At 39.1% G+C, this 22,430-nt stretch overlaps 1 protein-coding gene across 11 annotated transcripts in view; it reads left to right on the plus strand.

The window, feature by feature from the left end:
- Positions 1-22,430, plus strand: part of POU2F1 (POU class 2 homeobox 1) — a 112,296-nt gene that overhangs the window by 76,088 nt on the left and 13,778 nt on the right. For 8 of the 11 annotated variants that reach the window (XM_064411050.1, XM_064411051.1, XM_064411054.1 and 5 more), the window contains 7 exons: positions 2,771-2,897; positions 10,102-10,196; positions 12,224-12,397; positions 16,105-16,246; positions 18,357-18,502; positions 18,995-19,174; positions 21,967-22,072. In XM_064411050.1, the coding sequence (XP_064267120.1) occupies positions 2,771-2,897; positions 10,102-10,196; positions 12,224-12,397; positions 16,105-16,246; positions 18,357-18,502; positions 18,995-19,174; positions 21,967-22,072 (970 nt within the window). The remainder of the gene's footprint in view (positions 1-2,770; positions 2,898-10,101; positions 10,197-12,223; positions 12,398-16,104; positions 16,247-18,356; positions 18,503-18,994; positions 19,175-21,966; positions 22,073-22,430) is intronic. The other 3 variants (XM_064411047.1, XM_064411049.1, XM_064411057.1) reach the window with 1 other exon arrangement.

Raw genomic sequence — 22,430 nt, forward strand, 5'->3', positions numbered from 1 at the left:
TAATTTTCATTTTGCGTTGCAGAATTATATTTCTGTATTTAAACAAGACTTAGCCAACATACCATTTACCAAGGCAGATGCACAGAATAAGATTGCTTATATCAGTTCTCCCTGAGGCCTCAATTTAAAAACAGTTTTCTCATATTAAAGTGTAAGAGCCTGATGATAAGAGCTGTCATGTCTTGGCTGGGTAGCCAGTGTTATGAATACTATAGTCTTAAACAAAAAGCTCTCCTCCTTTGATCTTACAGATACACTGCCACTATTTCTTTGTATTCTTTCTTGCATGTAACTCCATCTCCTGTGGGGGTGTTTCAAATCGTCGGAGATCTCCTTGGTCATCTGGGGTGATTTCATTTGTTTGCTTTTGTTTGGGAGAGGTCCTTAACCTATCTGTTTTTCCATTGATACTTTTTTCTTCCACAGTGTCTTCCCAACTCTTCCTTTGGTGTTTATGGGGTTGTTTTTTTCTCTTATCTACCTGTATTTTCATTCTGGAGCCTCTCTTTATTTCCTTTTCTTCTGCCCAGTGTCCACAACCTGAGTCAGCTTGCCCAGCTCTTTCCATTTCTGTTTTCAACTCTGCATCCAGTCCTCACATCCATTCCAGTATGAGCCCCCTCTGAGCTGGAGGGTCAGCACAATCTGCAGAGGCAACCAGCTGAGCATTGAAAATTGGTGAATAAATGAGTGGAGGTGTTGTATGAGCTCAAGAAGTAAGAGGTTTTGGTAGCAGTTCTGACCAATGTGATACTGGGATATAAAGTAATAAGAAACATGGAGTTGCAGGGTAGAACTGGAGTAATTATTGCTCTCTTTCAAGAAGGAAATTTGCCTTGATTTCATAGGAATGGTTGCATTATTTCTGCAATTTTCTGAAAGCACACAGTACTATTGACTTTAAAACCACTTTTTTGCTCATGGGCACTTTTTCAAATTTTACCATTGTCTTATAAAATGGAAGTTTCCATTTCTTAAAGAGCATTGCTTGATCAATCCATCTGGTGTCTGTCTACCATATTATTACACTGCATGCTTTTGACTTAACAGGGCTAAGTAGCCCAAGTGATTGATGACCAGTGTCTGTGTAATGCAGGTTAAGTAGTCGTTTTCTTATAAAGCCTGTCTATAGTCTCATAAATCAGTGGACTCCCTATTTTTTCCTCTCCCTACTCTTCCTTTCTGTTCCTTTCTGACATTCCCCACCCCTCATCTCCAGAAGGAGATTGTTGCAAGTTTCAAGTTACAGTTTTAACAGATTTAAAACAATATATTGTCACAAATAACAGCATTGTGTAAGAAAGAAGTTCTCCTTGTCAGTCTGTCTTGACTTCCCATCTCCAAATCCACTGCTGGCAGTGAATGGCCTGTCCCATCCCCTGGCTGAGCAGGTTCTGGGAGTGCTCAGTAACCTGCATCAGCCCAAGGAGCAGCTTAGGGAGCAGCTCTTTGTTCCTCTGGCTCACCTGAACTCAGGTGTGTTTGGGGCTGTGGGAAGGTGAGCAGCCCCAACAGCCACACAGGCACTGCTGCAGCTGAACAGTTTCTCTGCAAACAGGGACCTGAAGGATTTCCCTGAAACAGAGCCTTGGGGGAGTGTTCTTGTCTTCTTGCTTTGGTTTGTGTAATGGGCGGTTGCAAGTGTGGGAACTATTTCATTCAGGCTTTTTTTCCACCTCTTTGGTGAGTATTTTGAAATAGATTCTTCCTGGAAGGATGGAAAAATCCAATAAGTGTGTTTAGATAGTTTTCATGGATTACCACTGTTATGTTCGTTGACTTCACAGTGTTTTTTAAATTTCAGTTGCTCTTGATATTTTGTTGTTTGGAGATGAAAAGAAAAAGGTTATTTAGGGGGAACGATTTTGAAGCAGTTCTCTATGTTTTCATTCTCCAGCTAAATGCCAAGTTGAAGCATTTTTCTTGAAAACTCAGTTTCTCAGAGATTAACATTTTACATTGAGACCTGTCATTTAATTATAGAAAATTAATAGTCCTGAATGGTTTAAATACATAAAAGTAAGTTTCTTTAATAATGCAGTGTTTTGGATTATTCCTTTTAACCTTTCATTATAGTCATATCTATTAAGCTTATTGTAATTTGCTTCAGAACAAATGAAATATATTTACTAATTGAGTTAGCTACTTTCTGAAATTTGAACTGAACAACCAGAGTGCAAACAAGGAATCTAATATTTTGCTCTCTTGTTGTTGATTCAAATGGTAATTGCAGATTGTTGTTACAAAAAAAAAAAAAAAAAAGCTCCCAGCTAATATGCTTGATTTGTAGCAGAGTTCCATCCTCAAAAAATAAGTTTGAGAGATCTTTGTGTTGTTAAGTTTAATGTATTTGAAAACTCCTGAATTTATGGGGGAAGGGAGATTGATTTGATTGGTTTTTTTTGTTTTTTTGTTTTTAAAGCAGAACAGCTCTGGATATACTTTGCTGGGTTATTTAGTAAATAATTTTGGTTTTATGAATGAAAGTGAAATTCAAATTGCCATTTTAAAGGATATTCAGTAGCAGGACTTCTGCTGTGTTTGACATCTACTTATTCTCTAAATGTTAGAGTGTAGCTGGCTGATAGGAAATCTTATATTGGGAATTATTGCTGACTTACATGTCTAACACACAGCTCTTCCTTTTCTTTTTTCTTTTTCCTTTTTCTTTTTCCTTTTTTCTTTTTTTGTCTTCCCTCTTTTTTTTTTCTTTTTTTTTTCTGGATTTTTTGTCTTCTTTTTTTTTTTTTCCCCTTCCCATTTCCTTAAGGATTTGCAGCACTTGCAGCAGCTTCAGCAGCAGAATCTCAACCTGCAACAGTTTGTGTTGGTGCATCCAACAACCAACTTGCAGCCAGCACAGTTCATCATCTCACAAACGCCGCAGGGGCAGCAGGGTAAGTGCTCCTTGCCACAAAACCAAACCATACATGACATTTTTTAGGGGAGAAAGTGAAACTCAGGTTGTTCATACCAATGCCCAGCCTTGTCCCAGGCAGTGGCTCCCAGCTGGCTTTTCCCCCCCTAGGTTTATATCCTGAATATGAGACAGGGTGGTGTGGAATATCCCTTTGGCCAGTTTGGGTCAGCTGTCATGGCTCTGTACCCCCACAGCTTCTTGTCTTTCCCAGCCTGCTTGCTGGTGGGATGTGTGAGAAGCTGAAAATTCCTCCTTGACTCTAAATACTGCTTGACAATAACTAGAACATCAGTGTGTTATCAGGATTGTTCTCATCCCAAATCCAAATCACAGCGCTGTAACAGTGATTAAGAAGAAAATTAACTCCATCTCAGTCAAAGGCAGGACAGACTGGAAAAAGATTGCAAAATCAGAAGTCCTTGTGGGAGTCTGGAAAAGTACTTAAGCCTAAAGAGGGTATGAATTTTGTCATAAACTGAACTAATAATTAACACCTTGGGAAAAGAGCTGGAATGGTGGATTTGTGTAGCAGCTCTTATAATAATATTTTGGCAATGCACTGGGTGTGACTTACATGCCAAAGACAGACAAGGCAGTGGTAGGTGGTGCTGTGTCAGAGCAGTTAAGTTGGTGCACAGTAGCTTTGTTCTGAGGACTGATGTGTTCAGGCTGCAATGCATCACCGTGCTGATTGCACCCCATTTGTTGATGCCCACGGAAAACTGCATTTAGCCATGGCTTCTTATGCTGATATACTCCAATGGCCTTTTTTCCCCCCTTTCTCTTCTACATGAACTCTACTCAGTTGTTCAGGTCTGGTAATCCAAAGATTCTTGCTCAGAAGGCAAATCCTGTTATGCTTGAAGAGTCCTGCAGAGCCTGGCTGTCCTATAAAGCAGCTCTTTGCACCTCATTTTTTCTGTTCCTTTCAATTTTTTCATGCATCATTCCTTCTTACATACTATGACTTGGATAGAACTGGCTTTCCATTACGCTGAAGGGCTCTTGCTGTCTGAATGCTCTCACATTTGAATACAGGGTTAGTCAAAATTACCTTCCTTTTAATAGGACTTGATTTAGGAGAGATTTTATACCAGCACTGGAAGAAAATGGCTGAAAGGCTATTCATGAAAGCATTTAGTGAGGTACTGCTTTCTTAAAATGAAGCAGAACTTGTAAACTTAACATACTGTACTAGAATTAATCAAACCACTAAAATTTAGTTCAAGAATTCTTCAAAATAGGTACTTGGGTTTTTGGTTTATTTTTTTTTTAATAAATTCTTTTAAGAAAACAGCAAGCACAAAAGCATTATTTTGAAAAACTCATTGGTATTGATGTCTTGCCTACATTTTTCAGCTAAATTCTGCTGGTTTTATAAAATACCTTTGAAGATGCTTTACAAAAAGGAAAACTAAGAGAAGCACATTGTATTCATCCCCAAAATGAGTTGTTTACATTATAGAAGGGAAGGCTTTCTTGTTTGCTTAAAATCTTCTGAAGTAGAATAAGTACTAGATGAGATTTTCATAGTACCTTTTCCAGAGGCCATCCCTGAAAAATCATTTCTTCACTGCAATTTAAGACCTGCATATTGCTGTCATCAGTGACGCAGTGTAGGTAGAGACATCATGTTTTACTAGTAATGTGCAGCCTGGACAACTGAATAGCTCAAAAATGTAGGGAGATTTATACGCTGAATTCTGACCATAGGCCATTAGTGTGTGACAACCTTCCAAACTGAAATGCTTGAATAGGTCTCATTTTCTTTATGAGCACTCAATGATAAAGCAACATGTATGTCATAATACCCCTTATATCACTTTTTGATATGGTTTTTTTTGCAGTGTTTCATGGTTATTGTTAGAAGATCTCAAACAGTACATTATTATTTATGAGAAAGATTGAGAAAGTGTGTATTTTTATTTTGTTATTTGCTGTTGCATCTGACTTTTTCATGTTGTTCATGTCCTATTGCTCCATTAGTCAACTTCATAAAATAAATATTCTGAAGAAACTAGCATAGAGTTTTCTTCAAAACCAATGGCTTTTTTTTATGCTTCATTGGTACTGCATGGAGCTTTATATATGTACACATTTAGTAATGAACATAAAAATTTGGATTTGTGTATAGATTATGTATTTTGGAAGAAATTTCTTGCTTTACACAGTCATTTTTGTGTATGCCATGTAGTCATGTAAATGAGAAACACTGTTTTTAAAGAAGAAGAGCTTTGAGAGAAATAAGTGAAGAATAGTGAATCTAAACAAAGGTGTAGAAGATGTAAACATTTGGTGAAGAAAAATGTTTTACTTGAAGAGGCAAAGAGAAACAGAGTCATCAGCAATTGTATTTAGATTCTTGAACATCATGAGCCAAGATCTAACTTTTGAAAAAAATTAGGAAATTGAATACCTAAAATATTAATCAGTAATCAGAATGTTATTCTACTATCTTTCTTCAACACACACACTGTAGCTCCCAGCAGCAGATTGGAAATTTTCCCCATAAATCCACTGCCGTATGTCTAATGTAGTCACCTTCCTTTTCCACACGATTTCTGGCTGTTTAGGGGCTTATATGAAACAAATTTTTAAGTTCCCATTTTTCATGGCTGATAATTGATAACATCATAACTGAAAGAATTGTTTCAAGCCTCAGCAGATATAAAGAAGATGGAATGGAAATAGAAATTTGGAACATTTTCTTATTCAGCGCAACTGTTGTTCATATTATTGTTAAAGTCACCGGGAGGAATGTAGCACCTTGTAATCCCTTTATATCTCTTGTATCTGTTCTAGTATCTAATAGAGCTGTCTCTAAAATAATCAATTTAACAACCCTTACTACAATTAGAGCTGCTTCTTAAAAATATTACCCTCATCAGGTGACTGTTCACCTTTTTACTCATGAGATGTTGCTAATACAAATCGTATCAGTGGAAATCTGAACGGAGGGGTAAATGGTGCTGTGTTTAATATGAATTAGTGTTCAAACAGGAGTTGTTGAGATCTAGGCAAAGACTGTATCACAGTGAGATTTAGAAATTGTACTTACAAAGAAAATATCCAGAAAGGAAAATGTGGAAGACAAGCTACTAATTGACTATAAACATTGAAACTGGATCTACCTAGTCTCAAGTTATTGCTATTTATTAATAAAGACTGTATTTATGATTTTTTTTTTTAATTGTAAAATTGGGCCAAATCCTATCCTATTTTCTTCTTTCATACCTGTTATACAGACTTTGAGGCCTCACTCGTATGGAAGTCCTTGTAATGGCTTTGTCTTGCAAGCTAACTTCCAGTGAGAGGATGAACAGCTTTGGCAGAGATAAAGCAGTCAAGTTCTTACATGAAAAACTTCACTCTTTTGGGAGATCAGTTTGGGATGAATTATGCATTATGCTTCTGGGCCAACTTTTTAAAAATTATGCTGAAAAAGTCTGTGCTTGAATGTTTGTTTTATCTTTTGTTTAATTTTAGATAGAACTGAACACCAGATCAGTCCTAAGGGACTCTTGGCTGGCAGGAAGAATTTTTTGGCTTGGACCATTATTCATGCTACTCTTAGACATTACAGGAAAAATCCTGAATTACAATAGATCTATTTACTATAACTATAAAACAAAAAAAAAATACTCTAAACTATCATACTTCTGCATAGATCTTTATCTGCCTCTATGCAGTCATTCTTTTAGAGTGCCACATAGGTGATTTGTGTGCCATATTTAATGCAATAACACCACTAGACTCTTAAAACACAGGGCAGAGGGTTAGGAATACGACCTCTGTAAACTATACAAGTACAATGGCAGCTTTTATAGGTTCAAAAAAATCATGTGGGTTGGAAGAGACCTCTAGAGACCAGGTAGAATTGTTCAAAGCAGGTCCAATTACAGCGGCTATTCAGCACCTCAGCCAGTTAAATTGAACATGTCCAAGAACGGAGTTTCTGCAACATTCTCAAGTACCTGCCCCAAGAGTTGACTGCTATCATGTTAAAAAATAAAAATTGTTTTCCTATATCTAGTTGGAGTTTTCCATGTTCTGATAGCCATTGAATCTCATTACAGTGTACCCTCAAGCAGAGTCCATTTCTGTCTTTGAAGAAAGCAGTAGGATCTCACCTCATCAGGCTAAAACAAACAGCTCACTTGCCTGTTCCATCCTGTTAGCCACCCTGGTGGGCCTTGGGTGTACAAAATCCAGGATGGCCTTGTGCCTTGTACTGGGAAGCCCAAGGCTGACAGCAGGACTCCAGCTGTGGTGTCACCGATGCCACGTGAAGGGGAAGAAGCACAAGCCTTGACCTGCTGGCTGCACTCCTGTGAGTGCAGCCCAGGATGTGGCTGGCTGTCTCAAAAGGGCACGCTGCCAGTTCATGTTCATCAGATTGTCCTCCAGGAAGCCCAGGACTTTTTCCTGTGGGGCTGCATTCCAGCCAGCCAGTGCCCACCCTGTATTGCTGCACAGGGTTATTTCAGCCCCCATGCAGAACATTGTATTTTCCTGCATTGTTCTTCCTCAGGTTTAGTTTATCCAGCTAGTCTAGACCCTGGCTTCTGGCCTGTTGACCACTTCCCCATCTTTGGTATTGTCCACAGACCTGCTGAGAATATATTTTATCCCATCAGCCTACTTGGTAATAAAGATGTGAAGCAGTATTGGTGGCAGTATGAGTCTTTAAGAAAACAGCGGTGTTTGAAATGCCAGGATCTCAGTGGGTGCCTAAAGGATGTGTGTTTACTTAGAAAAGGCAGTGCTATGTGCTCTGTAAGTTCAGTCACTGAAGTTACTTTGGACCTCAGTGATTTCTTCTCAGAAAAGTAATGAAGGAGAAGCTTCGACTGGTTCAAGTCATATCTTAAAAGAGCACAACTGCAGCTGCCCACCTATGACAGCCAAAGGAGTGCCCAAAGTGTGTGCATGGCAACTGCCTGGAAAGGCTGTGATCAGGAGGAGAGACATGTTTCCAGAATGGTCCAGCTGCTTTCCCCATCCCTTTCAGTCAGCTGCAGGTTCAATCGACTTGTTCTGTCTCCAGTTTATGCTTGTGACACTTTGTGTCAGCACCTCTTACATAAGATAAAATTGTGTAAAAACAGAGTAGATTAAATGTGTTCAGGTTATTTTATACTGATCATTCCATTATAATTACTTCAGACCATGTGCATGAGAACAAAATTAGGAAGAGTGTAGTCATCCTGTGCTCTTTAGCAAAATTGTTAACGCCAGAAAAACATCCTCTGGGATTTCTCTGGGGACAGAAAGTCACAAAAGGCCAGTCCTAATTACTCTGATTGCAGTCATAAGACAAGTCAGTAACTTGTAATCGATGGTGTTACCAGTGGACTAGAACTCAAATGTCATCACTGTTGGCTGCTGGTTTTCATTTGTTTGTTTGCAGCCACTCTGTAGTGACAGTGTGATGGGTTTGCCCCTTTCACTTTCAAGCTGTCAGTTCAAAATTCACTGAATTAAGGTAAAAAACTCTGCACCTAGAGGTGACTGTTTGCTAATTAACATTTAGATTTGGGCAGCTAAAATAATCTTTCAAGTGAACAAATATTTGCATTGTAAAAAGCAGTGTGTAGCTGTAGTAGGTGGCTGTCTTGGAAGTTCCTTGAGCAGCTCTTTTCCCTCACTGTGGCTTTTCAAAAACACAGCTGGAACATGTTGATTATGTGGTGCAAAACAAACTTACATTGTTGTCTGTGGTGTGCTCTTATGTTAGATAAGCAGCTGTCTGTATTCTGTAGGTCCTGAGCATCTTGATAGCAACAAGATTGTTTAAAATACATATTCAGCTCTTCGTTAAACAAAAATCAAGTGTTGCTGTCAGATGATAATTCTTCTATGCCTGTGTATCCCTTACTGAGGATACATTTTCTCCTTCTTCACCATAGTAATCCCTCTCTCCATGTCTTGTATGGCCTTAACCTTGGATAAAACATCCAGTTCCTCACTCAGTATTTATCAAGTCCTAAATTCTGTTTCCCCTGCCTTTATTCTGCTAAGAGGCAGATCAGGCATCTGATGATGTTGAATTTAAATGGTACATAGCTGTTGGTGGCATAGCAGTCCATCCATCTGTTGTTCCCCCCACATTTTAGGGACTAGGTATATTGAAGTGTAAGTTTAATTAGTTGGGTTCTTAATTATTATTGTGGAAATTTATAGTTGTAGCCAGGAGGTACCTAAAAAATAATAGTTAACATTTTTCACAGTAAAATTGAGGGATTTGACTAACTGTAGGTATATTTTTGTTAAGATTCTGTCCCTTAAAAATAGATATGTTTTTGCATTAGAAATGAAAAAAAAATTGGTAGTTTCTAGTTAAAATATTTAGATGCAGGCATGTATCTCAATTTCCTCAGAGATTTAATAAACTGTGCAAATAGTGGACTGTAAGGGAATTTATTTGTAGATTGACAGCATATTATACATACTGGTTCTATCAGTTGCAACTGTTCTTTGATGTTGTCACCTTTTCATAGTAGCAGGGTTTTCCTATATTCAGTGTAGTGTTTATTCTATTTGTTAAAATGGAGCAGTGTTCAGTATCTTACCTAAACTTTAATTCCAATTACTCTTCCAAAAGATTCCTACTTTATTTGACCCAGGAGGGGGTTATCTAGGCTTGTTGTGTCTTCTGGTGTGGTCTGCTTAAGTCTGTCAGAAAGCTTCCTTCTTGTTAAGCAGCTGGTATAGGGTGGTTTGGAGAGGAAGGAGGGTGATCAAGAAGCCAAATTTGTGGTTTTGATTAGCATTCAGTTGTTGAATTTGACCTCATTAGTGCTCAGTATTTGATATGGCTCCACAAATCTTGGTCAGCTCTTGGTTACCAGAAGAGGTGTATCCAAACTCTGAATGCTGAAAGGGGCAGTAAATGATTCCTGCACATGGAACTGGGATGACCTAGATCATTACCAACTCTTTCTGGAGAGGACACACACACTTCTCCCTCTTTCCCTTCCATCACCATTTACACTTCAGGGAGATACAAGGGGATTTTGGGCTGAAAACTCTGAACTCTGAACATACCTATGCAAGGATGAAACAGAAGCTCACATCTCAATTTTTTTTAACTTTCCATCATTTGGCAAGAGCATTGTTTTACCTCGTTTCATGTTTTAGTGTTTTTGAATGACAAACCAAACACACTTTTGTCTCTCCAGGTCTCCTGCAAGCGCAGAATCTCTTAACGCAACTACCTCAGCAAAGCCAAGCCAACCTCCTGCAGTCTCAGCCAAGCATCACCCTTGCCTCGCAGGTCAGCCTTTTCCCTACACTTCATGACTTGCTTTGAGGGGATTTAAACTATGGCAAGTGAATGGACCCTTTGTATTAGTTACTTGAATAGATGTTGTAGCTATAATAATGAATTTGTCTTTCTAGATAGTTCAGGTTTGTAGCTCCCACCCCAGTGTGCCTCTTTCCAGGCTTTAATGTTCTAAAGTGGGTTTTTAGCTGGAAATTTTCATGATTGATACCTTGAGTTAATAGCACTAGAGCATTGTTTGATTTTCTGTAAGGTTTTCTTGAAAATTCAGAGGAGCAAGATGTGAGCTCCCTCAAAAGCTCCAAAAGGGGTTCACTGACAAGCCTCTTGCTGAAGATTGCAGTGGTAATCTGTCGTTATTTTAGTGTAGTTATTTTGCAATCACTGCTAAGTCATTGCCAGTCTTACCAGTTAGCATCTGTGAAACTGGAGAGATTGTTAGAAATGAAATATTCTGATAGATGTATATTAAAATATTTGAGCTCTGTGATTAAGTTTTCAGACTATAAGAAAAGCAATTTTTTAAGGTTGCATGTGCCTGCAGATGTAGTTGTGCTTGGCTCTGGGTTTTACTGTGCAGTTTAGTTTCATAGCTGCATGCTGTTTCTCAAATACCATGTAATATCACACAGTATCTTCCTGCCACCTCGGTTACATATAGGAATTTTCTAGTCTGCAATAAGGTGGCTGAGTCTATCAGAGTCTTAGAAAACTACATTTTCTATTATACCACCTCTAGTATTTTTCATGCACCATGTGGAAAATGGAATTTGTCTCACCTCTAGTTCATACCTCAGCTAGCAGCATGATTCCACTCTAAAGGTTATTCTTGGATTAAAAAAAAAATTAAAACTACTAAGAAAGAATAAATTATGTAAAGTGGGTGAAATCATTGAAGACATATTGCATTAATTACCCACTATGATTAATGTAAATTAAAAATATTAAAAACCTTTAAGTGTGACACATATATCTGCAATCCTAGAAAGATCATATATGATTACATTATTTCTCAAGTAATGGAATTATAGATCTTGACCTCCCTCTACCATCTGCTGTGCACTGCAAAACACTGCACTAACCCAGGAGGAAAACAACATAAGGAGTTATGTAAAGACTGAGCTATATGTCGGCCAGTTCTTTTAGAAGAGCCTTTTCTGAACCTTTGCATAGACTTTGCATAATACACTAGTGTTGCCTGGACTTGAGGCTGTTCTTGTTTGCCCTGAAGGAATCCAGAGTTTCAGAAGTGGGTGTAGGACACAGAGGCATGAAATCACCTTTACTGAAGAGCCCCAGCTAAAGTGACTAGAATTTAACAGGAGTAGATGATTTGTCTCTGCATCTCAGCTGATCATGGCATGTAAGGAGGTAGAACTATGCAATCAAAACGTTTCCAGTGTTCTTGTTGCACATAAAGCCTGAACTGGGCAATACCAGATCTAAATATATTTTGTTCACCTGTGAACATTTTCCAAGATGCTAATTTTTTTCAGATATTTATTGTAGTTGCATCGCAAAATGCTTCAGTATGCCAGTGTTCAGGAATAGTGAACCTTTCACAGACTTCCTAGAAAATTATCCTTTATGTAGAAGAAAAGTGTGACCTGAAATGAATAATTTTCTGCAGATTGCCTTTGCTTAATTTTATTCAATTTTAATTTTTTTTTTCAAAAGGGATGAATACCAAGGTGTCTATAAGTAATAGAAGTGTGTTCAGTCTTTCTTCGAGCAGATTCTGCAGCAAATAAAAGTTGTTGGTTACCATTGAACATCTCTTACTTTTCTTTAACTGGTTACAACAGAACCGTTAAAAGCCTGTCATACTGTCATAGTTTTCTGGATTGTGTTTGCTTGTTCTGGAGAGGAATGTTAATAAATGGAGGAACTTCCAGATTTCAGGAAATGTCCAATCCACTGACCTCTCTCACAAGAACATCACATAGCTTTTAGGATTTTAATTTCTGTTGATTATCCTCTTAAGTCTGATTTTCATCCTTTGCTTGCTGTCTCAATAGCCAGCAACCCCAACACGCACAATAGCAGCGACCCCCATTCAGCCACTTCCACAGAGCCAGTCAACACCAAAGCGAATCGACACTCCCAGCTTGGAGGAGCCCAGTGACCTTGAGGAGCTTGAGCAGTTTGCCAAGACTTTCAAACAAAGACGGATCAAACTTGGATTCACTCAGGTGAGACTGCGTACCTTAGTGCCTGCCAGTGTGGAACCTGAGGTCTCATCTTTCAAGTCTGGGGGGAGACTACAATTCCATCATTCCCTAGGAGAACCTGCTTAAATAGGGTTATGCTCTGGCCTTTATGTGGGGGATTTCTAAGAAATAACAGAACAAGCCATACATCCATCTTACTTCCCTGTTGGTTTTAAAGCATAGCCATTTTCCCAGCAGGGGAAAACGTGCATTTACCAGCTCCAGATGTCATTGCATGTGCACTATTCATTCCATGGGATGTGACATGAATGGGACAAAGCACTTTAAAGCTGCCTTTAGAAGTACAAAGTTCCAAAAATCATACAGTACAATTAACTGCTCTATGTGTTTAAAAAGTGTATCACATCTGTGCAGTTGCTTTGGATGTCAAAGGGTTTTTATCTCTCAAGCGTATTTTCCTATTAAACATCAATGATTTCTGTATTTAATGCTTTTGCTAAGGTTCCTAAACAAAACCTGAAAGGACTGTCACCTTTGAAGTTTTCTCCTTACAAGGGTGAACTGGAGTTGTGGTTTGTTTTGGTTTGTTTAAAAGCTCAGAAATACCCGTAGAGCAGAAGAAAACTAATCGTGAACATAGTGAAGGTGGTTGAATGAAGACCACAATTAAAAGTACAAAGTGCATTTGTATGTTCCATTATTCTTTTGAAAGGAACTTGGTTCCAGGAGTCCTTTCTTATTAAAATCAAAATTATTTTTTTCCCCCTGCAAAATTAAAATACCTCCCCAGGTAAACAATTCATTTTGGCAGGAGTCTGTGGTTAAGCATAAGCATAATTTTACTAGAAGAAAGAGCATGCAAAAATCAAAGTATTTAAAAGTCCGAGCTCAGAGCAGTCAGTCCAACATATGTGACGGAATAGAATAAGTAAATCTTCTCTAGCTGAAAGTATGTGCTGAAGTCAGATTTATTTTTCTGGCAAAGTCCTAAATTGAAAAATCAAAGCTCATAATGAGAGTTCCTGGCAGCATCTTAATTATAAGTCAAGAACAGAATGTTCTTAGTCAAATGAAGTGCATTTTGCTGGCATGTGTGTCTCCTTCCCTCCCTTCTTTCCACTAGAGGGAGGCACGGAAATACAAGTGATGGACACACACAAAAGCTCGAATAGAGCAGCACAGAATAGGGTAAAATACAATAGCTTCCCTATAGCCTGACAGAGGAGGTTCGTGTAGATCTCTCATTATTATGTTTAATCTGCCCTGCTGTGAGATGATTATAAAAGCTCAACTAGACTTTTTAAGCTATGTGTTAACCTTTCTTTATTGACCTGGTTATGAATTTTCATGGTGAGGAAAAATGAACACAACTGCTCAGGCTTACATTTCAGTATTTGCTTTTCAGATTAAAAAAGGGGAATCTTGAGAATGTGATAAAATTTCATTTGGTCATTCCTGTCCTACTCTGAGTTTGTATGTGTGTAATTAGGCTGTTCTAATAACTTTAACCTAATTGCATAATTGGATGATAATTAGAGACCCTGATTACTTTGGTTTCCTATAGTTGGATAAATAGACTGCCTTTCAGAGGATAAAAGAAATTTATTTCCAGCAGTACTGTAAGCTTTTTCAGACTCACCCCACCCCTGCCTTTCAAAAATAATTGTAAGATTTAGTTTGCATTGCAAACTAATCACTTACTACATTCTGTCGTGTGAACAATAAAACAGGTTTTGAATTTCAGCAGTTCTGCTTCTTCTCCCACCCTGAAATGGGGGTGATGCATTTAAATCCCTTTGTTTGTTTTCCTTAAAAATACCTCCATGTTTGACACACAGGCACACAATGAGCAAACTGCACCTTAGCATCATTGCAGGCCTGGGACTAATTGCTCAGTATAGATTCAAGAGACGGGAGTTATTTTTCAAGAGACAATGTTATTTTTATTCTGTGAAAGGTATTGCCTCTGCTAGACCATCTGAGCTTCTTAACAGACCAGTACACACAACAATGGTGTACCTTATAATCAGTTGCAGTTCATTACCAGAGCTTCAGTCAACCTACAGAGTAGATCAGATGTGTATACAGTGCCTTTATACTCTCTTCCATCCTATCTGTGGGCCATCCCAATATATAAAATTCTCATCCTGATATGTAAATTCCTTTGCCTACAGCTGAAATGCTGCCACCTTTTGGCATTGACAAAGAAATGGTTGACTATTCATTTTAAATCAGATGGCAAATGTTTGTAAGAACAACATAAATCCAGAATTAAATTTAGTTGGGGGACTGGAGCAAATTTCATAACTCTTTCCTGCCAAGACATAAATCAACTTATCTCTAAAATGGTTTACATAGCCAGGTTTTCTTCTTCATAAACCCAGAAGAGCATCCACGCTACTCCTCTTGGAATGATTTATGAGTTTTAAAATGCACAGAATCCTGGCATATGAGTAGAGGCATAAATGTGAGTTCCCACGTGTTTCCTCTGATTGAAGGGCACACAAACCAATTGTTCTGGTCCTCTTCTAGGAAAGAAATTGTTTTCTTTGCTCAACCTGCACAATTTACTAAGCTTCCCAAAGGTTGTTTTCTTCCTGGCTTGTGTGTGGCCACTCTGCATGCTGTCAGTTACTCACACCCAGCTGTGGTTGTGGAGCTGACCTCAGAGAAGAGCGAGCTTTATGCCCAGTCCAACTAACCCATTTGCAATTAAACTCCACTAACTGTGCTCCAGCTTTTCAGCCTCTTCTTCCACACTTCTCATACTTTGTTTTGTGCTTAAAAAAATAAAAATCTAAATAAAGCTGCTTTAGATCGAATAGTATACTTTAAATATAAGTGCTTTTTTTTTTTTTCAAAAGGCAGGACTTTCCAGCTTTAAAGCAAAGCATGAAAATATTATGGTGTTTTTAATGGCCACAATCAAGAATGGATTGATTTTTTTTTTTAAACACTACTTTCCAAGTGTGTACTTACATAGCTATATAATACATACATAAATATTAGGATAAGCAGAATGTCTGCTAGCAGAATAGCTAGCTAAAACTGAGTTTAAAAAGCAATAACAGATGTAAAGAGATGATAATCTGCCTGTAAATCTCCTGGATAGCTTTCTGGCAGATGGGTAATGATAGTCAAGCCTGCAGTTAATCATTACTAGAAATGGTTCAACTTCTTGTCTGCTTTAAAATTTGTATCTATTGGGGAGAAATTTGGTTTGAACCTCAGAAGACACTAGCAGTTCAGATAAGAATATTTCTGCATCTATTTAAATGTGATGTATGTTTGCAGACATCTTGTCCTGAGTATTTTCTACAAATTTGGGAAAGTAAATTCATAACATTTCTGCTTATTTGAACTTTCAGTCTGAAATAGGCATAAAAACTCAAATCTGCTCCCAAAGAGAGCTTGGCCTTTACTTATTTTAAAAAACTAAGAAAAAATTACGAGTTAACATTCAGTGGAATGTGCTGCTCAGTGATAATGCTAAGAAGACAAAGCATCAGGGATTTCCTGGAAAGAGTTGCAAGGTTAAACTGACTGAGGTTTGACATTTCTTTATGATTATTGCTTTAGCATGAATCTTGGTAGCGCTGAGAAAGCCTCTGTGAAACTGAAATCCCACGCAGCAGTGGAGTCACTAAGAGAACACCAGAATGTGACAGGATTCCTTGCTTTGGAAGTGCCTATGTCAGTGAATCCCTTTTTTCTCTTTCTTTGTCCAGGGTGATGTTGGGCTCGCTATGGGCAAACTCTATGGAAATGACTTCAGCCAAACTACCATCTCTCGCTTTGAAGCCTTGAACCTCAGCTTTAAGAACATGTGCAAGTTAAAGCCACTTCTGGAAAAGTGGCTCAATGATGCAGGTGAATGAGTCTGTGTATTTCTTCACCAGCCTACCAAAATCAGTAGGATTCTGAAAAGCTGCTTCGTTTGTGCCCTTATGGTTTTATGAAGCTACCAGCCTTTGTAGCTGCCCGTGGGACAAATGAGGGTGTAGAAATAAGGGTCCATAGTTCCCTTTCCATGTGCCTGTATGCATCTAAAATAGTTCCAGTATGAACTTTCAGAAATGTGTTCTCTAGACAGCTGAACCATTGCATGGGATGAGGTACAATATGTGTCATGGTTTTCCTCCTTTGTGTATGTTAATGCATATAACGTCTAATCCTCTTCTAGCTTTCTTTTTCAGATGTGTAGTAGAGAGAGGGTTGCATGATTTGTTTTTCAGTAGTCAGAGCTTATTGCATCCATTTCCTTCCATACCCTGTGTGCATTCCTTTTATCTCTCTCCAAGTGTTCAGATAAATAATATTTTTCCCTGTAGGAAGAATTCTTTGTGGGTTAGGTTTTGCTTTTTCCCCCCCCCGTATTAATTTTTTTCTGGGATACAAGTTATTCACTATGCCAATGTTGGTAGTGATTTTTTTTTTTTTTATTATTTCCACCAGCAAAAGGATCTTGTGTGGTGGGGCTAGGTGTTAGGAGGAAAGTGTTTGAGAGTGCTGTCAGCCAGTTTTTTTCTTCCAAGTATGCAATTGTACTAGTATAAAGCTGATGGATATGTTAAACAGATGGCAGGGATGGTGTGTGCCTTCCTATTTTTATCCTACTTTAAAATGGAGAGAGCTCTATGCTGGCACCTACAGCATTCTCTGAAATTTTGAAAGTAATTTCATGCGGTGTTGAAAATTTGTCCTGCATTGAGAAAAGGAAGTGTCATTCTGTTGTGCTGACAGGAGTTATCATTAGGTGTTGTAGGTCTGTGATAGAAAACATAAATACCTCCACAATGAGTGCTCAAGTTTACAGGACAGCCGTCCCCAAACCTTCCAGCAGCATTGGATGGATCCAGTGCTGCAAGGAGTGTCATAGGGGCTTTCTTTCCTGCTAGCCTGAAGAAAGATTTGTCTCTGTAAAGTTGAGTGAATGGTGTCATGGTTCTTCACATCCTGCAAGCCATTGCCTTTGGCTCTGACTCAGTTCCATGAAAATCTTTGGAAGAAAGATTCTGGTGACTTTAGAAGGTTCTGTTTTACTTTTAGGTAAAAGTAGGGAGGAGAAGCATATTGATGGTTCCAGAATTTATTGCCATGGAACACAGCTGGTTGTCAGTGGAGTTTTCAGACTGAGGAAGGGTTTCCATATATTTACAGGTGCCTTTACTGTTAAAAAAAACCAGAAAATACTTGCCCATTTGAGTCTACCAGAATAATGGTGGGCATTGTGAACTTTGACACCAGCTTATCACCCACAAAGCCCAGTGCAATGAAGGAACTCCGGCCACAATTAATGATTTTGTTAAATTCCCAAAATTGCCATTTGGTTAGATTGCTCTTCCTGCTGCAAAGTGGGGTTAAATGTTCTCCCTTTGCTCCTCTGTGAAGCCAGAAGGACAGGATTAGGGGTTAAGAGCCCTGGTGAAGTTAAGAAGGGGCAGCTGCTTGCTGTGTGGAGTGGTTGGTAGCCCTGAGTATCTGCTAAGATGTCCAGAGAGAGCAGACTGAGCACTGTGGAGCCAGTTATGAACTTCTCTTCCTCAAGTGTTTTGTAGAGTGGGTAAAAGAAATTTCAGGCTGCTCAGATTTTTTTTTCATTACTGCCTGTGACTTTCAGCTATGGCTCATGGGTATCAAGTACTCCTTTTTCCTTTAAACTGGGGGCTTGCAGTGAGTCAGTGGGGAGTAGACTGAGATATGGGAGACAAACTCTGCATAGGTACTAAAAAAGGGATACTGTGGTAGCATACAGGAGCAGAGGACATCCCCTGGGCTTATTTGTAGCTTTTATGTTTCAGGTATATGTTGTATTTTGTAAATACAGTGATTAATACATGTGATCTTCATAAACCTCTATATGTTTGGAATAGATACAGAGCAGGTCTTAACATACCTTGCACAGGTGAAGAACACATGCATTAGACTGCTGTGCATTCAGATTAAATCTCCTGATTTGTATTACTTTCTTCTTTTTTAGAAAACCTCTCATCTGATTCAACTCTCTCCAGCCCAAGTGCCCTGAATTCTCCAGGGCAAGGGATCGAAGGCTTGAACCGTAGGAGGAAGAAACGCACCAGCATAGAGACCAACATACGTGTGGCCTTAGAGAAGAGTTTCCTGGAGGTTAGTGGTCCTGGTGCTCTGCTCAGCCTATGAAAAAATGGAGAAACTTCATTAACAATTCTATTTGTTAGAGTGAACCCATTACTGTGCTATTTAGGAAGGTGCTAGTACTAAGCAAGGGGAATACAAAAGCCATGCCAAGAAACATGCATCAGCATCTGTTTCACTTTAAAAATAAACACAAACCCCCTCAGAAATACTCACTCTTGAAGTTCACTGACTTTGTGATTTTGCATTCCAGTATACTCAGACATAGGCTTAAACACTACTCTTCATGAGGGTGGATAAATGAGGCAATAGTCTAAGCACACATAATTTGAGGTTTTTAGATGGAGGGCAGAAGCATCTACTGTGGTTTGTCTCTACAGTACCACTGACCAGATTCTGGATCTAAATCACCAATTCAGATTTCTGCCTACCGGAGGAGAAGCTGTGTTGCAAAACTTCAGGAGGTAATTTCAGAGCTTTTCAAATACCATTTTCTTTTGTCAGAACCAAAAGCCTACCTCGGATGAGATCGCCATGATAGCTGACCAGCTAAACATGGAGAAGGAGGTGATCCGCGTTTGGTTCTGTAACCGGCGCCAGAAGGAGAAAAGGATCAACCCACCCAGCAGTGGTGGAACCAGCAGCTCGCCCATCAAAGCAATTTTCCCTTGTCCAACCTCACTGGTAAGGGTCAAGAACTGTGTTGACAAAGATCACTGCTGGAGGTAGTTCTGCTGTGCTCACTGTGGAGGCGTTACACGTGCTGCACCTTCTTTGTACAGCAGACTTGTTCTCACATATTTGTGTTTTACTGGCATTTGGAGTGTTCCACCTGGATACTGTCTAAGAGATAATGCTTACAAATCAGGCACTAGTCAGGCCTTCAGTGAGAATGTTTTATTTAGTCATTTCACAAACAAATATTGCACTTGGGGTTATTACTTTGAACTTACTTCAGATAATGCCTTGAGTTTATATCTGGACTTTCCTTCTTCTACCCAATTTTTAAAAAATAAAATAGTAGTTTTTGGGGTTTTTTTAGTGCTTAATAGCTCTCCCTGCTACCTCTTATTTTACTTTGGTCAGTAAATGAGCAGCAGTAAAATGTGTCATGCACTGGAGCAGGTTGCCCAGAGAGGCTGTGGAGTCTCCCTCACTGGAGATACTCAAGAACCATCTGGACTCAATTCTGTGCCATATGCTCTAGGAGTGACCCTGCAGGGAGGTTGGACACAAGGACCCATTGTGGTCCCTTCCAATCTTACCCATCCTTTGATTCTGTATCATTTGGAGACTTAGGTCACACAAATCCAATGATACCATTGTTACTTCTAGTCAGAAATTATTTATATAAAGGAAAGGCATGGAACAGAAGAACAGTTCAGCTAATACTCATGTAATTAATTTCCTACACTTGTATTTACCTCAGGTAAACACAAACTTCATGAAAATAAGAGTAACAAAACACATGCATCAAGGTTCCTTCAGCACCTTTGCTACCAATGTCCGTGGAGGTCTGTTTTCATAAATAGAAACAGTAGCTATTAGATTTCATAGTAGCTATGCTAATAGGAATGTGGTGGAATTTATGTAGCCTGTAGCTGTCCTTTTGTAGTATTTATTCCACCCTCATCACCGTAGTAGCTAATATCTTCCAGTACTTCATTAAACCATTAATTTTGGTGACGTGTTATTCTCTCCCCTCATCGTTGTCTCAGGGTGTGTGCATGCAACCTTTAGTTTCAGGGGAAGGACTGTGTTAAGTGTACTTAGTATTTTTTATTATTATTGTTGTTTTGGTTTGGTTTTTGGGTTGTTTTTTTTTTTTTTTTGCCCAGTTGCAAAGCAAGGTTGCATGCCTTGCTACCAAAGCCGAATATAGTGAGATTTATGATAGTATGTTTTAGTAACTGTGCAAGTTCCCTCAGACTGCAACTTAAAGGAGCTTTCCTAGGGAAATTTTCCTGTTGCTATAATCTGCCTTCGTATATAAGAAATTGAGGTGTTAACCACAGTCTCCCTTTCATCAGTGAAGTTTCACTAGTGTTTTCACTCATTCTAAGTTTTTCTTAAGACTGTGCTGCTACTCAGATGGGTGTTCCAGCCCTGCTGCCACCAGCCTTCACTGACTCTGTGCTTTGTTGATTCCTTGTGTCAGCTCTGGAGATTGTGCCCATAGGATGCTTGGGCTTACTTGAGCAGTTTGACTGCAATTAGCCATGTGAGGAGCAATGGTGAATTTTCAGTGTGGTTAGATAACCTGTGTGACTTGCAGCCTGGCTGCACGAGGGCGAGGGCTCTGCAGTAGCATTGGAGGGGAAGGCTCCTTTTGGGGGCAGCCTCCTTTGCATTGGCTGGAGTCACTCACTGGAACCACGGGGGTGAGCTGGATTAATTCCAGGTCATTCTCTGCCCTGAAATAGGGATGGTGACCTTGGCCTTAACTGCTTGCTGGACAGATGACAGATGTGGTGGCTGGGCTGCATTAGTGGGAGGTGTACTGTGCATCCAGCTCCTCTTAATTTCATACACTATTTGAGATGGGCAGAAAGCTTTCAGATCTGTCCCAGTTGCCCCAGTCTTGTTTAAAATGCGTGAAGCATTTGACTCCCTCTAAGAGGCAGGAGAGATATTTCTCTGATAATAGACTTATGGTAAGAGAGTGGAAAGGAGGAATGTTTAGCCTATATCCTTGGCTATGTTCTCTTGGGCAATTCTAAAGGATTCATTTCTCTCATTGATGTATAACAGTCTTCAGATATTACTGTTGGACACCATTTCTTGTCCATAAAAAGTCCTTTCCTTATATTTCATTTTTCCTCATAAGCTAGTTTCTCCAGTCTTAAATCTTTGGTGTTTATCTGTAATGTCTTCAGTTTATTTTAGCTTTCTTGTAATAAACCATCCACAGTGAAAACTCCATTTGTATGTTTTAAAATTCAGAGATCCTTCCTCTGGCACAAGGAAGCTTATCAAAGTAAAGTTTATAGTTTCATTGAATAAAAGTGAAATGTTATTCTGTTTCTCCTTATAAACACATTACTCTAAATACCTTTGTTAATGCTGGGGCATTTACATAATTTTATCAGAAAGAGATCTGGAGCTGAAAAGTTGTTTAAAAAAGAAAAAGAAAAGTAGAAATAATATATTTTGTAGTTCTTTCTGTAAGAGTGTCTGTATTAAAACAAGGTGTTGTCGTTGTGGGGTGGCAGAGGGTTAACTTGCAGTCTTGAGACAATAGGGATAGGGGTGTATCTGCTTTCAAATACTGACTTATTAGGAATAAAGATATTGCTGGTAATTAGAGAAGATGCTATGGATGTTTCATTGAGTGATAAAGTAAGCAAATTACAAAAAAAAATAGTTTATATGCAGTGTTTTGTTGATAACTTCCTCAGCTGAGGGTGGAAAAAAAGAAATCCAGGTCTAGTGTCACTCTGAGCAGCTGAGCAGTTTTATTCGGTTTTGACCTCCAGGTGGCAACCACGCCAAGCCTTGTGACTAGCAGTGCAGCTACAACCCTGACTGTCAACCCCGTGCTCCCTCTGGCCAGTCCTGCTGTCACCAGTCTGTCAGTCACAGGTAAGGGCTGATCTCTGCTGCCACCACATCAACCCCTACCGTTTGTCCCTTTTGAATTCTTAAAAGAGTCATTCACTGTTGGTCACTGGTATCCCAGGACATTCTTGTCATCGTTCCTTGTTGCTGCACTAAGAAGCTTCAGTTTTTGTGCCCACTGAGTTGACTTTTCCTGGAATAAAATCACAGGTGGTGCTGAAACAAAATATACTGTATTTCATTGCTGCTTCTGGAGCTCCTCAGCCCCACACTGGGAAGTGTCATTTCATTCTTCATTTGAACTCTTGGTGCTTCTTGGTACTACAGAAATGTGTTCTTGTACCCCTTTCAGCTGGACGTGCAGTTGAGATCAGGTGGGCAG

Source organism: Passer domesticus, chromosome 2, assembly GCF_036417665.1.
Source record: "Passer domesticus isolate bPasDom1 chromosome 2, bPasDom1.hap1, whole genome shotgun sequence".
Taxonomy (NCBI): domain Eukaryota; kingdom Metazoa; phylum Chordata; class Aves; order Passeriformes; family Passeridae; genus Passer; species Passer domesticus.